Source organism: Anopheles funestus, chromosome X (assembly GCF_943734845.2).
Source record: "Anopheles funestus chromosome X, idAnoFuneDA-416_04, whole genome shotgun sequence".
Classification (NCBI taxonomy): domain Eukaryota; kingdom Metazoa; phylum Arthropoda; class Insecta; order Diptera; family Culicidae; genus Anopheles; species Anopheles funestus.
In genome coordinates, this window is record NC_064597.1 from 14,879,619 (window position 1) to 14,897,831 (window position 18,213).

General features: G+C 46.1%; 1 protein-coding gene across 6 annotated transcripts; it reads right to left on the bottom strand.

Annotated features, from left to right (window-relative positions):
- Window positions 1-165: 165 nt before the first annotated feature.
- On the bottom strand, window positions 166-10,954 carry LOC125770772 (mitogen-activated protein kinase kinase kinase 15). Of its 6 annotated transcripts, none has more exons than XM_049440745.1 (8): window positions 10,791-10,953; window positions 8,459-9,077; window positions 3,904-6,631; window positions 3,638-3,823; window positions 2,657-2,797; window positions 2,349-2,454; window positions 977-2,277; window positions 166-899 (listed from the first exon to the last, which is right to left on the bottom strand). In XM_049440745.1, the coding sequence occupies exons 2-8, from the start codon at window positions 8,469-8,471 to the stop codon at window positions 737-739; spliced, it is 4,638 nt and encodes a 1,545-aa protein (XP_049296702.1). In that variant the 5' UTR covers window positions 8,472-9,077; window positions 10,791-10,953; the 3' UTR covers window positions 166-736. The 6 variants fall into 6 exon arrangements, with proteins under 6 accessions (XP_049296702.1, XP_049296710.1, XP_049296729.1 ...); XM_049440753.1 differs by lacking the exon at window positions 10,791-10,953 and adding an exon at window positions 10,412-10,653; XM_049440772.1 differs by lacking the exon at window positions 10,791-10,953 and adding an exon at window positions 9,643-9,994.
- Window positions 10,955-18,213: the final 7,259 nt, after the last annotated feature.

Below are 18,213 nucleotides of genomic sequence, written 5' to 3' on the forward strand. Positions count from 1 at the left end.
TTTCATTTACAGCTTCAATATCACTATATTTTATTTTTGTGTGTGCAGTTTACAGTTAGGAGGTATCCCCAAGTAGATAGCTCAAGTTATTTCTTTCCCTTAAAAACATAAAAAAAGTTTCGGCACGGTTAAGCCACCGGTCCTATGTTTTTTCAAGCGCATCAATTAATAAAGAAAGCGTTCTGTCACTTGCGTTTATTATTACATAAATGTTATTTACAAATCTGTTGTACGAAACGCGCGACACGACGAAGATTATCGCGAACCTTTGCGATACCTGCAGCTGCCTTTGCATCCCTTAAAAGCTATAGCTATTGTCATAATGCTACTGTGTGGTTTCATTTCCGCTCTGTTTAAACAAGTTTGTTTTTTGTTGTTGTTGTAAAGACTTTGTAAAAGCAGAATTTGTGCATAATAAGGACACTGGATCGGGTTTTACAAACCTTTAGCGACTTGGTCGCTTTATGGCAAATCTTTTGTTTTCAGCTGCCATTTCTACCCCCCTAGTGCGGAACGCGTTTTTGGGGCAGGTTTGTAAAGCATATTGCTTTGCTGTTTTTGAGCAGTCTATTTATCCCCATCACAGGTTTTGCATTAAATATTGTGGTGTATCTATTTCTTTTCTCGCTTCCCTTTCTCGCTCTCTCTCTCTCTCTCTCTCTCTCTCTCTCGCTCTTTCTCTATCTGTTAACGGTTCGACAGAGTTAAAGGACACTTGAAGCGAAAGACAGCGAACCTATCGCGTATCGATACCAGCGATGTGATCATCATTCAAACAGTTGTTGTGATGCCAATGGTCAACACCATCCGTATCGTCGGTGGAGTGTGTGCGTTTACTCGGTGGATAAAGCCTGCGGTGCTTCTTCAACGCGTTCCAAATGCGTAGCTCTTCACCAATCCTAAAATACAGCAAAGGGGATGTATGATAACGCCAAGGGTTGATTACTATTAATTAACCGCACTCATCAACACTTACTTTAAGCCCAACCGGCGCAGATCGTTACGTTCCAGTTCGTACAGGAAATCATCGTACAGAAAACCTTCGCGCAATATCCGCTGTTGACTCTCGACACACTTAATACCCTGCGTTTGCAACCATTCCGCTAGCCGCCGATCACCAACCGTCTCATCATCATCTTCATTCACCTCGGGCGCAATATTCAGCGTTGCTTTCTGCTGCTGCACACTGTTCACACCTGGGGGCACACGGTTCCAGAGCTGGGACCGACGCCTGGTACCGTCCTCACCATCGCCCAGATCGGGTGTGCTGTGTTCGTGCAGACAGCGCTCCATCAGCGCGACCAGCTGATCGGTGAGACAGCGGGCAAAGGCGCCACTCTCCAGCACGGCCCGGAACGCGCTCTGGTACGATTGTTGAGATTCCAGCAGGTACTCCTTCAGTCTTTGATTTTCCGCCCGCAGTGCTTCCACCTGTTCGCATAGCGTTTTCCAGCGCGTTTTCTTTTGCAGCGGTGTGCCGGTAGCGGTATCCGCACCGTGGCTTCTGGCGCGCGGTTTGTTGGAACGCACCGAATAACCGGTACCGTGACCGGACGTTGTCGTCGTAGCCGTCAGCTGTTCCTCCAGCTCGTCGATCGGTTCTTCCTCACCCTCGGGCAGATCGTACACATCGTAGTCGCAATCGTACCCGACACCGATCATACCATCGCGCTCATCGCGTCCATGGTGCCCCGGTCCTTGCGGGCGTCCATTCACAAGCACCGTACGGACAACCGGTGCGGTAATGTCATTGTTTTCCTCATCATACTCATCATCGTTTGGTGCGTTACCGGCCAGATTGGCACCGAGCTTCGGTGACAGGATCGTGATGCCTGCATGGACGGCACTCTTGACTAGATTTTCCAGCGCAAACATCCAGTGCGGTTTGATGTTGTGCGACCGCAGCACCGTGATGACCGTGTTCTGGAAAGCGTACAGCGCTAAATGCAGCTGCACGATCGCGGTCGAGTTAAAGTTGGGCTGCTCCTTCAGCTGGGCGATCGCCTGCTCGAGTGTGTCGGTGCGCTGTTCCGCGATATACTTCCGCAGACCGTTCAGCAACATTTCCAGATGGTCACGGGTAATGGCGAGTTCCTGATTTGCGTCCGGCTCGATCTTCGTCAGCCACAGCTCACAGATCTTTTTCACGTCATGGCAGAGCACCTTGTCCAGTGTTTGGCGCCGCTGAGAGTCCTTCTTCAGCAGATAGAATCCATCACTTTCATTCGCTTCACCAGCTAGGGGTAATTTGCTAGCGGTGGCCGTCGTTATATCGATCTACGGTGAAAGAAAATACATTTATTAGAAAACACTATCAAAGTGCGAGTTGAATACGGCGCGAGTTGTACCTCCGGTGATAGTAACCCTCCAGAGGAACTACGCCGATTGAGCTGAAACACCGTGGATGTCTGTTCGGCGGGATCCATTTCCAGCGATGGAGTTTCCGCAATGTTTCTGCAAAGGAAAGAAAAACATATATAGCATTAAAATTATTTTTTACATCATTGGAAACAAAATAAAATAGCTCTCATTTTGTGGAATGAATGGAAATTTGATTCGATTTAGTTCATAGCATCAATAAATTAAACACATAGCCTAAACTTGTCCGTTTCGTACACGTTGACCGAGGTCTTACCGGTTGACCGATCCAACTTACCCGATGCTGCTCACACTGTTCGGCATTTTGGGCATCTTGATTGGTGTTAGCTGGAACGAATGTTTGTTTTTCCTCTCCGTCATCGACCGACTAGCCGTATGGATGCCGATCGAAGAATTCAGTGGCGGGATCGAAGAGGCCCTGGGACCGATGTCAACGATTTCGTTCACACAACAAACAGCAATAACAACAACAGTAACGGTGTGCGTAATTATAAATTATATATCGTACCATGAAACAGAACCCGGTTTGAAATTTTTGAGCAAGCGACAGCGAGAAACCAAAAAAAAACAGTAGGCAAAATAATATTATAAACACACGCGCACACACACATATATATGTATAAATAATCACGAACAGAATTAAAGTTAAAACAGAAAATTTAGATGGCAACGAGATGTATAAAAACCGATTTGTGTGAATGCGTTGATTTATGTGTTTTTTGTTTTGTTTTCGTTGTTTTTAACAACAACGCATTAAAGTATAGAAAAGAGAAACAAACACAAGTTTACGTAAATAACGCAGGAACACGTTTTTGATAAGAGTAACGACGGAATACGAAGTGTAACCGCATAAAATGAAAGAAAAAAAGAGAAAGAAAAAAAAAACAAGAAAGCAACGATTATTATCAATGAATGCGAAAATTAAGCTGAAATATGTGAAATTTGCAATTGTGAGATTGCGAAAAAAGACATTAGGAAAAAAAGCAAAATGGCGGTTTTATATTTAACTTAAAAAAAACAACAACAAACTTAACATAAATGCACATTGCGTTGTGGCAAGTAAATTAGTTAAACTGTTAAAAAACATTGGGAAACAAATTGAACCTTAAATTATGGCGAGACAATATGAATAGAACCGGATGTACATGTATAAATAGTAGGAAAGTTTGTGCCATACCAAGCATGAAAGCGAAACTAGAGGTAACGTTAAAGTGAAACATACAGCGTACACGCTTAGGATGAAACAATCAGCACTTACTCTGTTTCGGAACTGAAGGTGGGTGTGTTACAGCTGGCGGAGCTTTGCTGCGAGGTAAGCGTTTTCGCATTATGCCGATCGGCTGGCATGCTTACGCTGCGGGAAAATTCACATCCAGCCGCAGGATGAGGTAGCCCACTGATCGTACTGCTGCTGCTAAAGGATGGGCGCATCTTTTTGTGCTTTCTGTAACAAAACAAAACGAAAAAAAGAACGAACCCAATTAGTAACGGAAAGAGGGAACGTGTACGATGGGGTGTACGTACTCGCAGAGGAACGGATCCTCAAGCAGTTCGGCAGCGGTAGCACGTTTGTCCACGTTCACCTCGAAGCAGCGTAGGATGAAATTTTTCGACACCGTCGACAGTTCCTCCGGGATGTTGGGATGGGTTTTATAGAAACCGACCTTAAACATGGCCGCCTGCGGGCAACCGAGCTCAACGAACGGTGGTTTCCCGGTGGCCATCTCCACGACCGTACAGCCGAACGACCAAATGTCGGCGGCCGGTCCGTACCCACGCACACCCTGATCGATAACCTCCGGTGCCATGTATTGCAGCGTACCGGTGAACGTTTCCGTTGCCGGATTAATGCCGGCCAACCGTTTCGAGGTACCAAAGTCAGATATCTTCACCACACCACTGTACGTGTTGACCAGCACATTGCCACCCTTGATGTCGCGGTGCACAATCTTCTGGTCGTGCAGATACTTGAGCCCTTCCAGTATTTGGCGCGAGTAAAATGCGATCGTCGTTTCGTTATCCTTGAGCGGACCCCATTTGGAGCTGAGCAGCGCGGACAGCGAACCGCCCGGCACTTGCTCCATGAAGATTTTGAAGTACTGGTTTTCCGACTTGGAACCCCAGTACTGTACGATGTTGCGATGACGCAGTTGCGAATGTAGCTTGATCTCTTCGTGCAGCGGCTGTACATCGTGCGTGTTCCGTTCGTACACCTCCTTCACCGCGATCTTAACCTGGGTGGTGAGATCACGGGCCGCGTATACCGCACCGTACGTACCCTTGCCGAGCAGTATACGTTGCCCTTCGTCGTCCATTTCGTACTCATACTTAAGCTCGTCGGCCGTCGTCTCGGCGGACGATAGATCGATAAAGCCCGATCCTTGGTCGGCCGTCATCTGCAGTATCAAATCGTAGAACGTCTGCCGACACTGGACCGATGGGAAAAACATCTGAAAATCATCCGAGTTGTGGTGCACGTACAGGTAGGCGCACCGTTCGTCCCGCTTGTACAGGCTGACCGATTTGATTTGGCTCGCGAGAAAGTTAAAGTCATGCAGCTTCAGGCAGGTACCTTTCGTGTGCTGCTGACATATGTTGGTAATATCGATCGACTTCTGTTCCGCGTCCATGTGTATCGACACGTAGCTCGGCATGTAGATTTTCTGCGGCTCAAGGATCAGTATCGGGAACCGCACCATGCTCGACGGTTCCCGCGCAGTTGCCTCGAGGAAAAATTCCATCCAAAATTCAAATATCTGCTGCTCGATGCTCATGCTGGCCGTCTCGTCCGTGCGTTTGCGTGCACGATCGATCAGCATGATGTTGCCGATCGTCGACTTCAGGTACCATTTCGGTGGGCGCAGCTTAAACATACATTCTGCCGCCTGGATCGCTTTGGCATAGTTTTCTGCCAGTACGGAAATCTCGAAAAACGTTGCCACGTTCCAGTAGTCTTTGATCTGCGACAGCGAACCCTTCTTGCCGATGAGATTGTTCAGCTTCATGCCGATGTGCTGCAGCTCGTTATCGGTAAAATCCTTCCCGTCGATCACAAGCAACGTGGCGAGATTGATGCCGGCGAACTCGTTCGGCTGCACCTCGAACGACTTCCGGTACCAGATGATCGCATTCTTCAGGCTCTCGTTGTCCGTGTGGTTCGACTCGACAAAGATGTCTTTGTAAATACGCCCGTACAGGCACAGCATGTCCGGGAAGTGGTTCTCCTTCTTTTCGAGTGCCTTCGTGCAGGTACGCAGCGCACGCTCCCGGTCACCTTCGTGGTTCCGGCGATTAAGCGCAAACGCGTACAGATAGTGCATATGGCCGGTGTTGATGTAGTTTTGCTTATTCGGTATCGTCTGCAGATCGTCCACCAGCTGGACCATCGCGTCGTAGTCCTGCACATCACGCAACGAAAGCATATACGTCTGTACGATCTCCTTCGACAATACGTGCGGATCGTCCAACCGTTTGCGCATGTTGCGTAACATCCGCTGCAGTTCCTCCACGTTACCCGCATGTTGATCCCGCAAGCTGCGTAAATCCGCCAGGAACTTTTCACGCAGGTGAGCCTTCGATTGAATCTCCACGTCTTGGAACAGTCGACGAAGGGCAGCGACTAGCGTTGTCATGTGTTGTTGCTGCTGCTGCTGCTGTTGCTGCTGTTGCTGTATTGGTTGCTGTTGCAGCGTTTGCTGTAGTTGAGATTGTGCCGCCTGTTCGTCGGCGGATGCTTTGAGTGGACTAGTGATGATAACGCTACCGGTCTCGTGCAGCCGGTACGAGATAAACTGATAGTTGCCGCAGGAGATCTTCATCCGCAGCGTTGCCTCATTCTGCGTGTCATTGTAGATGACGATATTTTCATTCATCTCGAAACTTTCCCGCACACCGAGCTGATAGCAAAGGGTACTCTGTTGCGTCTGAACGCTGAGATCTACCACGACCACGTCCGCGTTGTAGAAGTATTCGAGCGTGTTTAGATCACCGTAGTCAAGGACTTCGAACTGCAGTAGCTGCAGGTTGGCACCGACCTGTGCGCATGCCTGCCGTACCTCCTCCAGGGCCGCTTTACGGTGGCTCAGGAACGCACTCTTCTCGCAGTCGATCACCACCGCAATATCCATGCGTGGTCGGGCATGGCCTGCGTGTGAACTGGCACCAGACACCTGTATGGCGGTGTTGCCAGATATGTCACTAAGGTTGGACATGCTGCCACTATTCTTAACGCTCGATACTACTGCATGAGTTTCTAAAATGGAAAAAGAATACATTTTTACATATTAATAAGCAATCTTGGACACGGATAGCGCTTTGATAATCACATCATACTATTTATATTGCATATAGCATTCTATCGTATGCTGACATATACGGCTTACCAATCCGTACGTAGATAAGAGCGTTTTTGAAGTATGAAACAAATGTTCTGTGCCTTTACTTCCAACTACTTTAAGCGTTATGAAACGACTGGCGCAAAAACAGCAAACAAGTAAGATGCGTGAGTCTAGCGAGAGTTTTCTCATGCTCGTATGATCAGGTGAGGACTCTTGGAGAGCTTATTCGACACTCACAGCAGTTCCGCGAAACAGAACAGTTCGCGGGTTGTTGCTGTCCGTCATAACATGGAAGGCGTTGCGGTACAACAATAAAGGGTAATTCACAATTATGACCACCTAATAAGCGCCCCATTCGTACGAGAGAGACAAACATAGCAAACTTGCACGGTCACACACACACACACACACACACACACACATCTCCGAACTGCAGGATGAGACTGTCTCAAGGTGATGTGTGGGAGCAAGGAAGTAGATAAGGGACCGTACAGACTGACCGCAAGGTGTTAACCGGGTCCCTTTATCTAACCTCCCCCTTTTTACCTCCGCCGGGGGCCCTTACAACTGTTTTCGTTGCAAGTGTACAATGCAAGTCGTTTCACTACGTCTAGCGCAGGCCGCATACAGTGTGCGGCGACACGGTAATAAACGTAGGCGCTTGCGCAAGCCGTGAACCGTGTTAGAATGCGCTACTGTTTGTGCAGTTTTGCTCGATTGACCAAACAGCCCATCAATGTAGCCGTCCCAGTCGGACCGACATCACCGTTGCTCGTGTCCCTTTTGCAAAACCATTAGCACCTGTTTCGCATAAGCCGATAAGCGAATGGGTAATGCGCGTAGGGACACGCGACGGTACAGTGTAGCAATAGTTTAGCATACACCGTACGACACAGGCAACCTTGATGGAGGTTAAGGCTCGAGGATATGCTATTTAATTACAACTTGCAGCAGTTAATGTTCTATCTAAACGCTCGCAGTGAAAATGAACGCAAGGTTTTCCCTTATAGGGTGACCTTATAAAATTTTTTTACTTAATTTCGACATCGCACCGGAAAGTTGTCATACAAGAAAAGACTTTTTTTCTATCGACACGAACCACTCAAGACGGACTGTCGCTTGCTACTCGTAACCGTAACTGCGCCTCGTTGGGTGCCATCGCTCGTTATCTTAAATTTAACAACAACAAAAAAAAACAGCCAGATAATCGAAAAAGCGGGCATCTTATCAAACAGGAAAAAAACACATGTTGAAAGCGAGCCGAAAGACACAATGACAGTAATTAGCATTTGATGTGTGGAACCGGTGTAGTGTAGTTCGGAACTACCAAAATGCCACACTTAATTTGATCTAATTGTACAAATAACACTTACAGGTGAAGGTCTGTAACTACCGGTACTTAATGGGGGTTTACAATTGGTTCTCGAAAGGTTGTGATTAACAATGTCCTTCGTACAGTGGACTTGACCAATCATTCGAACGTTGTCGTTCAAAATGGTTCCAGTTAGGTTAACTAATTTTTTCCATTTCATAACGCACAAGCTTTACAAAATACAGCAAAATACAAAACACTCGTGAAGCGTGAGTTGATTGAAGTACACCAAATTTCCGTTCTGATAACAGACAAACTGGCCGAAGCCTATTTTGTTCGTGCGAAATGTATCTTTGGTAGAAAATAAAAAGAAAGCAAAATAAAAAGCAGCAAAAACGCGCACCAGCCAAACATACTTTATCGAACTCACCTGTTTCTTCCATTTTGTCCGCTTAAGCTGAGAGCGTCCGTCGTTAATGCGTGTTTTGCTTATGCTCAGGAACGTGTGTGTGTGTGTGGGTGCGTTTTTTTTTGTTATAGAGGAGTCCTGTGTTTGTCCTTTCCAGCAAGAAAGTTGAGAGAGTATAGGGGCAGCCGGACGGTTATCGCAGCTAGACGATGGTACAGCCACGATCAGCTTCGGCGACAGTCCGACGAATATCGCTACCGTTCGATGCCATCGTGACCGTGATTTCGGTTCGTGCCGACCTACACATGCACGGTTTTGTATGGCGATCTTCGTGTTCCGGTTGCGCTGGTGTCTATTGTCCACACTATCAGCACGATTGATTGTGGACGCGGTGCTGCCGGAAAATGCCGGACTGCTTTGATTGGTGACGTTGAGTGTTGAGTGCTTCTTTGCTTGGTTTTTTTTTGGCTAGACAACAACACCACAAAAAGGCACACGTACAGCTTCTCTAGCAGCCGTCCAACAGTGAGATTAGCGCGCTCCGTCCAACTAGTGCCGGCCTAGGGGAGCACTAAAACCGTCGTCGTCGTGGGTGTACGGGTGTGTGTGTGCGTTTTGATTTCCTATACCGTATCCCATCCTGTTGCAGAGATGAAGCGAGAGAGAGAGAGAAAAAAAGAAAAAATCGAAAATGTATTTCACCGAAGGGATAGTGGAATGGAGCTGATTACACCGCACCGCCCTATACACGCGCACAGCATCCCGCTGTTCGATGCTGTACGCATTGTACGAGCGATCGGCACATGCGTATATTCACTAAATCGTAGACTATGTGTATGATTTATTTGTATATGTGTGTGTATGGCATTGTACCACCATTTCGCCCACTGACCCCCTCAGAGCAGCTTCAAGGGGCCTTCCTATACCAAAATAACCTATCTTGTGAATACTTTGACAGAACGAGATAGAGGACAAACAGGACACAACAAAAAAAAATGGGGGGCAAAAATTTATGTTGGGGCTAAAGCGCGCGACAAACTCGAACAGTAAAATGACTCTAAACGCGAAACGAAATTACTTTCTGGCGCCGTTTCGCTTCCTATTTTCTGCGTTCTATTCCCTTATATCTCGTTTTTGTTTGTGCCTTCATTCTATTCTACTCTCCCCCCAAAAAAAAGCAGGCAATTAAACTCACTAGGGCGTACCAGAGCCGTCCGAAAACATGCTTGTTGCATGTTCGGTTCCTTCCAAGTATGCGTGGGTGACCACTGGGGTAGAGTGTGCGGGAGATGCTCGTATTTTGTGATCCAAAGCCAATAGCAACAATAGCAACGGCACAGAAACCCCTTCGAAGTGTAACAAAACGTCCACGGCGTCACATTGTCGCGCTCGTGCTGAAACGCTGGGAAACTGAAAACGATTTGTTTCGGTCACCGGAGCAATATCGAGTCGCGCTGTATATTTTTTTCTCCTCCCTTTTTTCTTGGGAAGCTAAAACTGGTGCGAATGGCGCGCAATTACCAACAAAACATACACACCCTTGCGAAAGAGCACGTTCGGTTTATTCGTTGATGTTGTTCTTGTTATTTTTGTTTTGTTTTTTTTTGTTTTGGAGGGTGGTTGTTAAGTTTTTCTCTTGAAATCTACCCACCAACCCCCAAAAACCACCCCAAAACACACGCATGGAAAAGGGTTCAAAAATGTACACCACGCTGGAAACAGCTGCTGGCTGTTTTCGGTTGTAAATATCAACTTTGCCAATACAGCTTCCCCTGGCGGGAGGGAGGAAAGGGGTCGAAAACATTCCGCCGTTATGTCACCCGCGGATCGTCCCACAGGTTGCAAACAAGAACAAAAACCATCGGTTTTTGTAGAGGGTGTTGCAGCACGGAACGATGAGCCAAGACGATCGGTAACGCTGGGAACGTGAAGATGATGATCGTTTTCATATAAAGGGTTACTTTCCGTGCTTACCCTTACGGCGGGATGTAAAGGGGTAGGTTTTCTTTTGGTGTTAGTAATTTTGATTGTCGCGGGTTGTTTTGTTTGCAGTGGTATCGGTGACGTAAAATATCTCAAGGTCGTGGCGGAATAGGACGGAAATTGAGACGATGCGCTTTTGGGTGCTTTGGTTGCAATTTTTAATTACTTCTCCAAAAAAATGTTTCACACACAGACGTATACACACAAATACACACTCACACTCAGCTATATACGCGAGCTCACATACCGATGATCAAGAACAGATTGATCTCGATGTGGTGTGGAGGAATTGGCGTTGTAACGCACAACACCTTCACGACATTCAATGAACACGTACAACACGTTTACCACACAAACAATTAAAACTTACCACGATTCTTCACAAAACCACACTTTACAACATAGAGTAATTAACAAACTTTAAACACAACTTTACCGAACCACAACACCAGAGAGGAAACACCATCTTCGCCTGCTTCCTCTTCTTCTGTTTCCGAGTGAGATTAGATCGGTCGTGGTAAGTGGTCGGCAAGTGACCGAGCCTGTAATGTCAATCTGTATCCGTCTAATTTAATTCATTACAACTTTACATCTTAAATTTGTTACTATTTGTATAGCGAAAAAAAAAGTCTTCTAAAGGCTCCTAGTACAATAAATTTATTTTAATATATTTTAAAGCTACTAATTGAATTTTATTGCACTTTTGGTTCAGAGGACGAAAGAGTCACTTGTTGCCGACCACTGTTCAGCCCTAAGCCCTAAGGTTCATTTTCGTCTCAAAGCTTGCTGTTTCTTTTACTCAACCTCGCAATTATACGCACGATGCAAGGGTGATGTTTACCTTCACGGCAGGCTGTCTCGTTCTGCGCCATACTGTCAGTCGATGCATTTACTACACCGTGTTCATTTCTTTACACGCATCAATGAAATGAACAAGCCAGGGATACGCAACTTATTCTTTATTACAATTGTAAATTATTGTTTTATATTTGTAATATTTAAAACCTTTTAAAAAAGGATTATAAACACAGATATGCATTTTTTTACATTATTTGTAAGAGTAATATAAATGATTTACTTTGTATTTAGCATTTTATAAAACTTCGAAAAGCAAATTCAATTCAGCATGTTTGAAATAAACGTTAAACATCATTACTTGCACGTGGCAACAATTTAAATTATGGTGTTCTTGAATAAAAATCTTTGTGAGGCATTTTTTGCATTTGATTTACATAAGTGCTTGCATATTCCATTGCGCTACTTAATGTATTTATTTATTCAATTCTTCTTCTTCTTCTTGGCTTAACGACCTTACAGGTCACGCCGGCCATTTCTGGCTTACTAGACTTATTTTACCACGTAGCCGGAAAATCAGTCCTTGATACGGGGGGACGGTCCGGATGGGATTTGAACCCAGTCCAGCTGTGTGAACCGGCGCCGTTTACCACATGCACCACCGGGCCGCCCCAATATTTATATTTATTCAATTAAGCATTGTAAATTACATACTTTCCGAACGGTCAAATAGTTCACTTAACACAGAAGGGAATGCTTAACGCTCTTTTAAACACAGTAATCATGTAATTCAGGCTTATTGAGAAAAAAATGTACCCGAACGGAAATATATCAGGGGCAGTAAAGGCAAACTGATATTGCACACCTATTGAGCATTTTTTTTATAATGTAATCTAAACTGGATGGCGAAAGCAGTATAACTCTTTTCAGTATTTCCTTAACGGCCATACCAACAAGGCAACGAATTTACAAAAAGAAATAAACAAAACGATAGCTCGTTGAAGCGGGTATGTAAAACCATCGACAGCACGTCCACAATGGTGTGTTTGGTGTTTTTAACCAGGCAACGACACCTTCCAGGTGGAACTAATTGGCGTGTTAGGTTGTAACGTCGCTGGCGTCGTCGTTATCGGCACATTTTCTTAGCGGTTTTTACATCATTAATAGAGCAAACCGTTTCGTACGCGGCACTACCACTGACCCGGCCTCATCGAAACTGGGTGCCAATGCAACGCTGGTAACCGCAACCGGTCTGGGAAGTGCCATAAGACGTATTCGTTGGTGGTTCGATGGCGTCACATCCTTCTGGTGATCGCTCGTCTAACGCACGGTTGCATGATGGGGGGGGGGCGGGGATGTGGAAGGTGGGTGCAGGGTGAAGCCCTACAACGAAGTAACTTAACGTACCGCCTGCAGGAAAAGGACACAAACCATACGTAGCCGATGCTCCTTAGCAAGTGCGTTTTATTTCCCCTTTAAATGCAGGCAGTGAACTTTTGTTGTTGTTGAACAGACGTTTTTCGATTTTTTTTTATTGATGGATTGAACTACTTTTTTCGTTTCAGCACGATTGCGATGCAATTACGGAAATAATCGATTCTTTAAGGTGACTTATGCAAAAACTCTCATTTCGTTTCTCACTCCTACCCCGGTCCCATGACCCGATGAGCATAAACACTGTTACACTTATCGTCCTGAGTAGCCTCAGTTACAATAACATAACACGTTCGTTCGCACACATGATCGGACTGGGACACAACAAATTGAGAATTGGGTTTTTTTTTTTTCATTTCACTCTCCAAAACAAAACCCGAGATGCCAAGATGAGGCAGCAACACAACAATAATTTCCCTACAATTGGTGCCGAACCTGCCCGTAATCAATCCGTGGGCGCATTCCAATGCAGTCAAACCATTTCTTCATGCCGCGAGCCCAAAACCGTCCACATGTGCGGGTTGGAGAAAGAAATATTATTATATCATCACGATGTAATACACCTCGTGCGGGTGAGAGGCGCCCAATTTTTGGTTGTTGCGTTGCTGTTTTTTTTTATTCTTCTTCCAAAAGTTTACTTTTAATGTAGCATTTCGATTTTGACCCGGTCATATCGGGCGCGCTTTAACACACTGTAGCGTGATGCGGCTCTGCCCGGCGATCTAAATTCGGTACAGCCTAACGAGGACAAAACGCATTGCACGCACACCGTCATTTGCACGATGCACTTGCAATGCTTAGTGTTGCGCATTGACAAATAGTATTGAATGTGTCTTCTTGTCTGCTTTTGCTTGCTTTATCTTAAACGTCCACAAACACGCGTTTGCGTGCGGCCAGTTGTGGCCTTCAGCCTTAACAGAAAGGGATGCGTTACGCGGCCGAACCGAAGCAAGGAAAGTGGCTAGGAATGGTAAGGGGAATGGTGCGGCCGGGGGGGAAGCGGAGAAAGTTGGTGGAATTGGTTCGCGCGGTGTATAACATTGTCATACGGGGCGCACCGTTTTGCGCGCGTACCGCGTCATCGGTTTTGCGCAATTTAAAAGTCCGATTGCGTATTCCCGCATGGCACTGTTGCGGGGCGGGACACAGCACGTGCTCTACATTTCGCGTTATAAGTGCGTCTGCGGACGCAAACGAGGTATGCCGAACAAATTCAAAAATCGAAAGTGCACGAACTGCTTGCTGAGGCTGCGCACGGATGTCGGTCGTTGCTATCAAGCGCGTATCGTGCGATCGCGCACCGATCGCAATATATTGCTGTCAGGCGGACACACGCGCGTGTACGCGGGGGAGTGGGGGGGAGGAAAAGGGATGAGAGGACCGGGGTGGGGAAGCTGGTGGACGGAAGGGCCAAGGAAGCAGGGTTAAGCAAATTGTGCCGCACGACGATGCATGCCTGCTAAAGATGGCAATGAAACCCGTTGGCCCGTAAGGCAAATCAAATCAAACATACAGCGCCCGACAGGTAGCCCCGAAGCAAGTTTTTCGTTTTTTTTTTGTTTATAACTTTTTGACACATTACACAAATCAAAATCTGGATGGATATATGAGATGATATAAAAGTCATCCATCCAGCAAAAAGGTTTTTACTGTACGATCGGAATTAGTTCAGCGCATTATCAAACGCATTATCGGGGGCCCCGTAACCAGTTCCAGGTCAGGCAGAAACGAAAGTCGTTCGAGCCACCCTTGTAAAGCCGCCGACTTTTTGTTACAATCGGTCACGGTACAAACGGCCTTCGTACTTGTTGCGGGCCCTTCGAGAGATATCCTCAGTCCCGCCCGTTCGCGTGAAGCCCCAGCCAAAGCCCTGGAACTCGGTTTGCTGGATGTCGAAATGTCACACCGCAAGAAGGCCGCACGCATGTCATACGCCATCAAGATGGTAGTTATGTTACGGGTTTTTTTGGTGACACCGCACACTTTAACGGTCGATCAATCTGGCACGTACGTGTAGGTACGCTTCATTCCATGTTGTCCCAAAAACTCTCTCATCAATTTACCAGATGTCGTCAAATTTGTTGCTATTCTTCAAAAAAAAGGTTTTGTTGGAAACACTTTGACAGTTCTAATAGCTGTCAAACCAGACACGCGAGTGCATTCACTAATTAGTACTACATGATCGGGTGTAAACTAACAACTTAAAACACTAACATCGCATCGTGTTGCGTTACAATCCACCGCAAAAAAACCCGGCTTGCGCAACACCTGTACTCGTTGCAAGGAATGTGCGTACCGCAACCAAATCATTGCGATTAGTCCCGAAGTCGATCAGTTCGCCGAATCGGCGTAGCGTGCGTAATCGTGGCACGCAGATGATTGCCGCAGATGGTTGGTGGATCTCGGTAAAGGTGTATAGGGGTTAAGGTGGAGGGCCCATCAGAAGGATTCTATTAACCGTTCCAAAGAAACTTTTCTTCGTTTCAACAGCAGAAATAGTGGAATTTCCAAATAGTAACGACGCAACTCTTCATTATCAGGTTTGTGAGGTATTTTGGAATGATTCCATAAAATATTGGAAGCATCTCCATGTTTTCTCTATTTTCAAGCACATTAGGTCTTTTGGAATTTCCGCAGATATTACTGTCGATGTTAGGCGAACCTCTTCAGAGAGGGGTGGGTTTATAACACGGTTCGTTTGATACGTTTTGATACGTCTTCCAGCATTTTGTCCATTTCGGGCCCCCCAGTAGCTACCGGAACCGGTGCACCGACTCAACCGTATCCTGTCCACAAACCGTGCCCGTACACAATCGACACTCACCAGAAAACGATATGTCCACCAGTGTACCATTGGCACAGGCTCATAAATTGTGCAGATAATGGCCGCTAGTAAAATGGTAAAAAGAAAAATGAAAACTCTCTCTTTCGCGCGACGGCGGTTAAGGGAAAAATGGCATCCAACGTGCGGGGGTGCGGTGGTGTTTAGTTGACGAAAGAAAAGCGCATGTGTTATGCATCGCCGACCGGAGGATACGGCCACTCGCTTAGTGACGGTGCCTAACGATCGAACCGTTTCAAAAACAATTGCCAAAAAAAAAAAACACACAGAAATACAACAAGACTTCACACCCTCCTTTTGCCCAAGAAACATCCGCCTTTCTGCGAGCTTTTCGGTACGACATTCAAAGCTTTCATCGAGGTTCCGTTCCGGCCAGGTGGGCAAAATGGAAGTCGCAGGAATCAAAACATTAGCGAACGCTTTTAACCGATACGTGAAAACCCTCCGTTTTTGCTCGTGAAATGAAGGGAAAGCCTCTACCCAACACGAGCGAAACTGGAATAGATTAGCGACGCCGGGCAACAGTTGCTTGACATACCTCATGCCTTGACAACGAAAAATCATCCAAAATCATTATCTATGTGCGGCCGCGCGCACAGACGGCATCTTTTTCGTGGGCGGGCGGGGTTTGGAAAATTGCTCCTTTTTCGAGTGGAAAAATCGAAAGCTTTCTGTAGCAAACGCAAACGGAAGACACACCCGTACGCTGTCATATGTCGTTTGTGCGGTGGCGAATGTTGATCGCTTAACCAATTGTGGAAAAGTGAAATGTTTTTCTTTTGTTTTGTTTTTTTGTTGGGAGGCACGTGTGGCTGCGCTGTTACCTCATCGGTTGTAACGGTGCGCACCGATGGTTGATTTTCCCGAGGAAAGTCGTTACCGACGAAACTACAACGGGAAGTAAAACCGTGCGGATGGATAAGCAGGGCGGGTAACAGGCTGGTATTAAACTCAAACCATGTGAAAACGAAAGAAAACAAAACCGAACTCAAAAGGGGAAAAATTAAAACCACACGCTTAAACAATCGCCCGCTCAAGGTTGCGCCGGTTTTACGACAAAAATGAACGTACGGAACCGTTTGCTAGAGATAAAGAACCCATCTAGAATGGGAAACTGGGCAGTAACAAACCAATCAAAGCACAGCGATGCGTAAATGGAATGCTACTTAATGATGATTAACGGAAGGCACTCCGTGCGACCAGCGCGTGACTTGTGGTATTTTGTTAGATTTTTTTTCAAACTTTAATACAAGAAAACCAATTGTAAAAAGCAGTGTATTAATTCCGGCTTCCATTAGGTACCGTGTGCCATCCATCATGATATCGCGATTGATTGGAAATCAATCAAAATAATAAAAAAAAGCAAAAAGTTTTGCTACCATCAGAATGCGATAAAAGTAAACAAAGATCCACCCCTGGACGTCTGGATTGTAGGTAATAAAAAAAAATCGCTTTTGTTTGCCCGATTGCCCGGACATAATTACAACCGCATCCCTGAACCTTCCACCTTCCCCTTTACCCCTTTCATCTCCCGTATCTTCCGCTAACGCTTACCTCAGGTGGTGCAGAATCAGTCGGTGCAAAGCTTAATTCGCAGTGTTTCAGTTTGGCTTTGACTAATTAATGGATAGTATAGCCCAATAGGCCAGGCATGCAGAGTGACGGTACGGGGTTTCTTTGCGCATCGCTTCAGCGTGCGCTCAGCCATCGAGTGAACGGCAGAATACGCACCGTTTGCTGGTGAACTTAGGTACGAATACGGTTTTGTTTAGAAATGTTTCGGTTGGCGAAGGCAGGATGTTGCGATGTTTCGCCTCTGATAGTGTGGTGGTTCGCTTTTGGGCAGCACAGATCCGTTTGCGATTGAAATGTCACTGTCGAGGTCAGATCGGTCGTGTTCCAATCGGCTTAAAAATTGCGGGAAGATAAAGCCATACCACACAAAAACGCACCAACGGACAAACAAATGGCCCGGCTCCAGTCCCTGATGGACAGACAAAAGCGACGGATTTTTACTTTATGCTAAAAGCGATGTGAACGACTTTGTGCTATTAGAAATAAGAATTAGATATTGGAAGAACTTCTGGAATGTTTTTTTTATAACTCTATATTGAAGTTTCTCGCTCTTCTACCGCCAAAGGTGAACTCTTATCGTGTTTTGAATATATTATGAGAGAAATGTTGCACGGGTGCTCCTCATATGAAGCCCCAATTTCCATCTCCTTCTATTCGTCTTCGCTTATCTCCTCCTATCCAAAAGTGATGCTACTCCAGTTCGATGTCCCATAGATCTCCGAGAAACAAGAATATTGACATAGACCACCATCCTCATCCTGACCGTTCATCTAGGTGCTAGCGTTGTACGCGTGAGGAACCACCAACTCTGTGGGTGTTGCGAAAAGTCCCTAGTCTACATTGGATATTGGAGCTGGATCTGTGTCTCCAGCGAATAGCTGAGAACCGGTTTATACCATTAGCTACCAGAGAGCAGCCAGTCGCATTAATCTGGGTAAGGATCATAATATCACGAACACACACACAGACACACTCACACGCCACAGATGAGCTACGGTGGTCTCCTGTTGACAGGTCTCCGCAGCATCCAGGAACCAGGGTATTGGTGTCGCCCTTTAGCACGAAACCCTAAAAGTGTTGGGGTTTTGCAAAAGTGGCCACCTTTTTTTTTGCTGCAGAACCCTACACATACGCTACGTCGCAGTGT

Bases quoted from the DNA above. Each gene is read 5' to 3' on its own strand.
- LOC125770772 (XM_049440745.1), bottom strand. The intron at 2,798-3,637 runs GTAAGTGCTGAT...CATCGGTCCCAG, and splicing joins ACCTTCAGTTCCGAAACAGA to GGCCTCTTCGATCCCGCCAC. The intron at 2,278-2,348 runs GTACAACTCGCG...CTTTCACCGTAG, and splicing joins GAGGGTTACTATCACCGGAG to ATCGATATAACGACGGCCAC.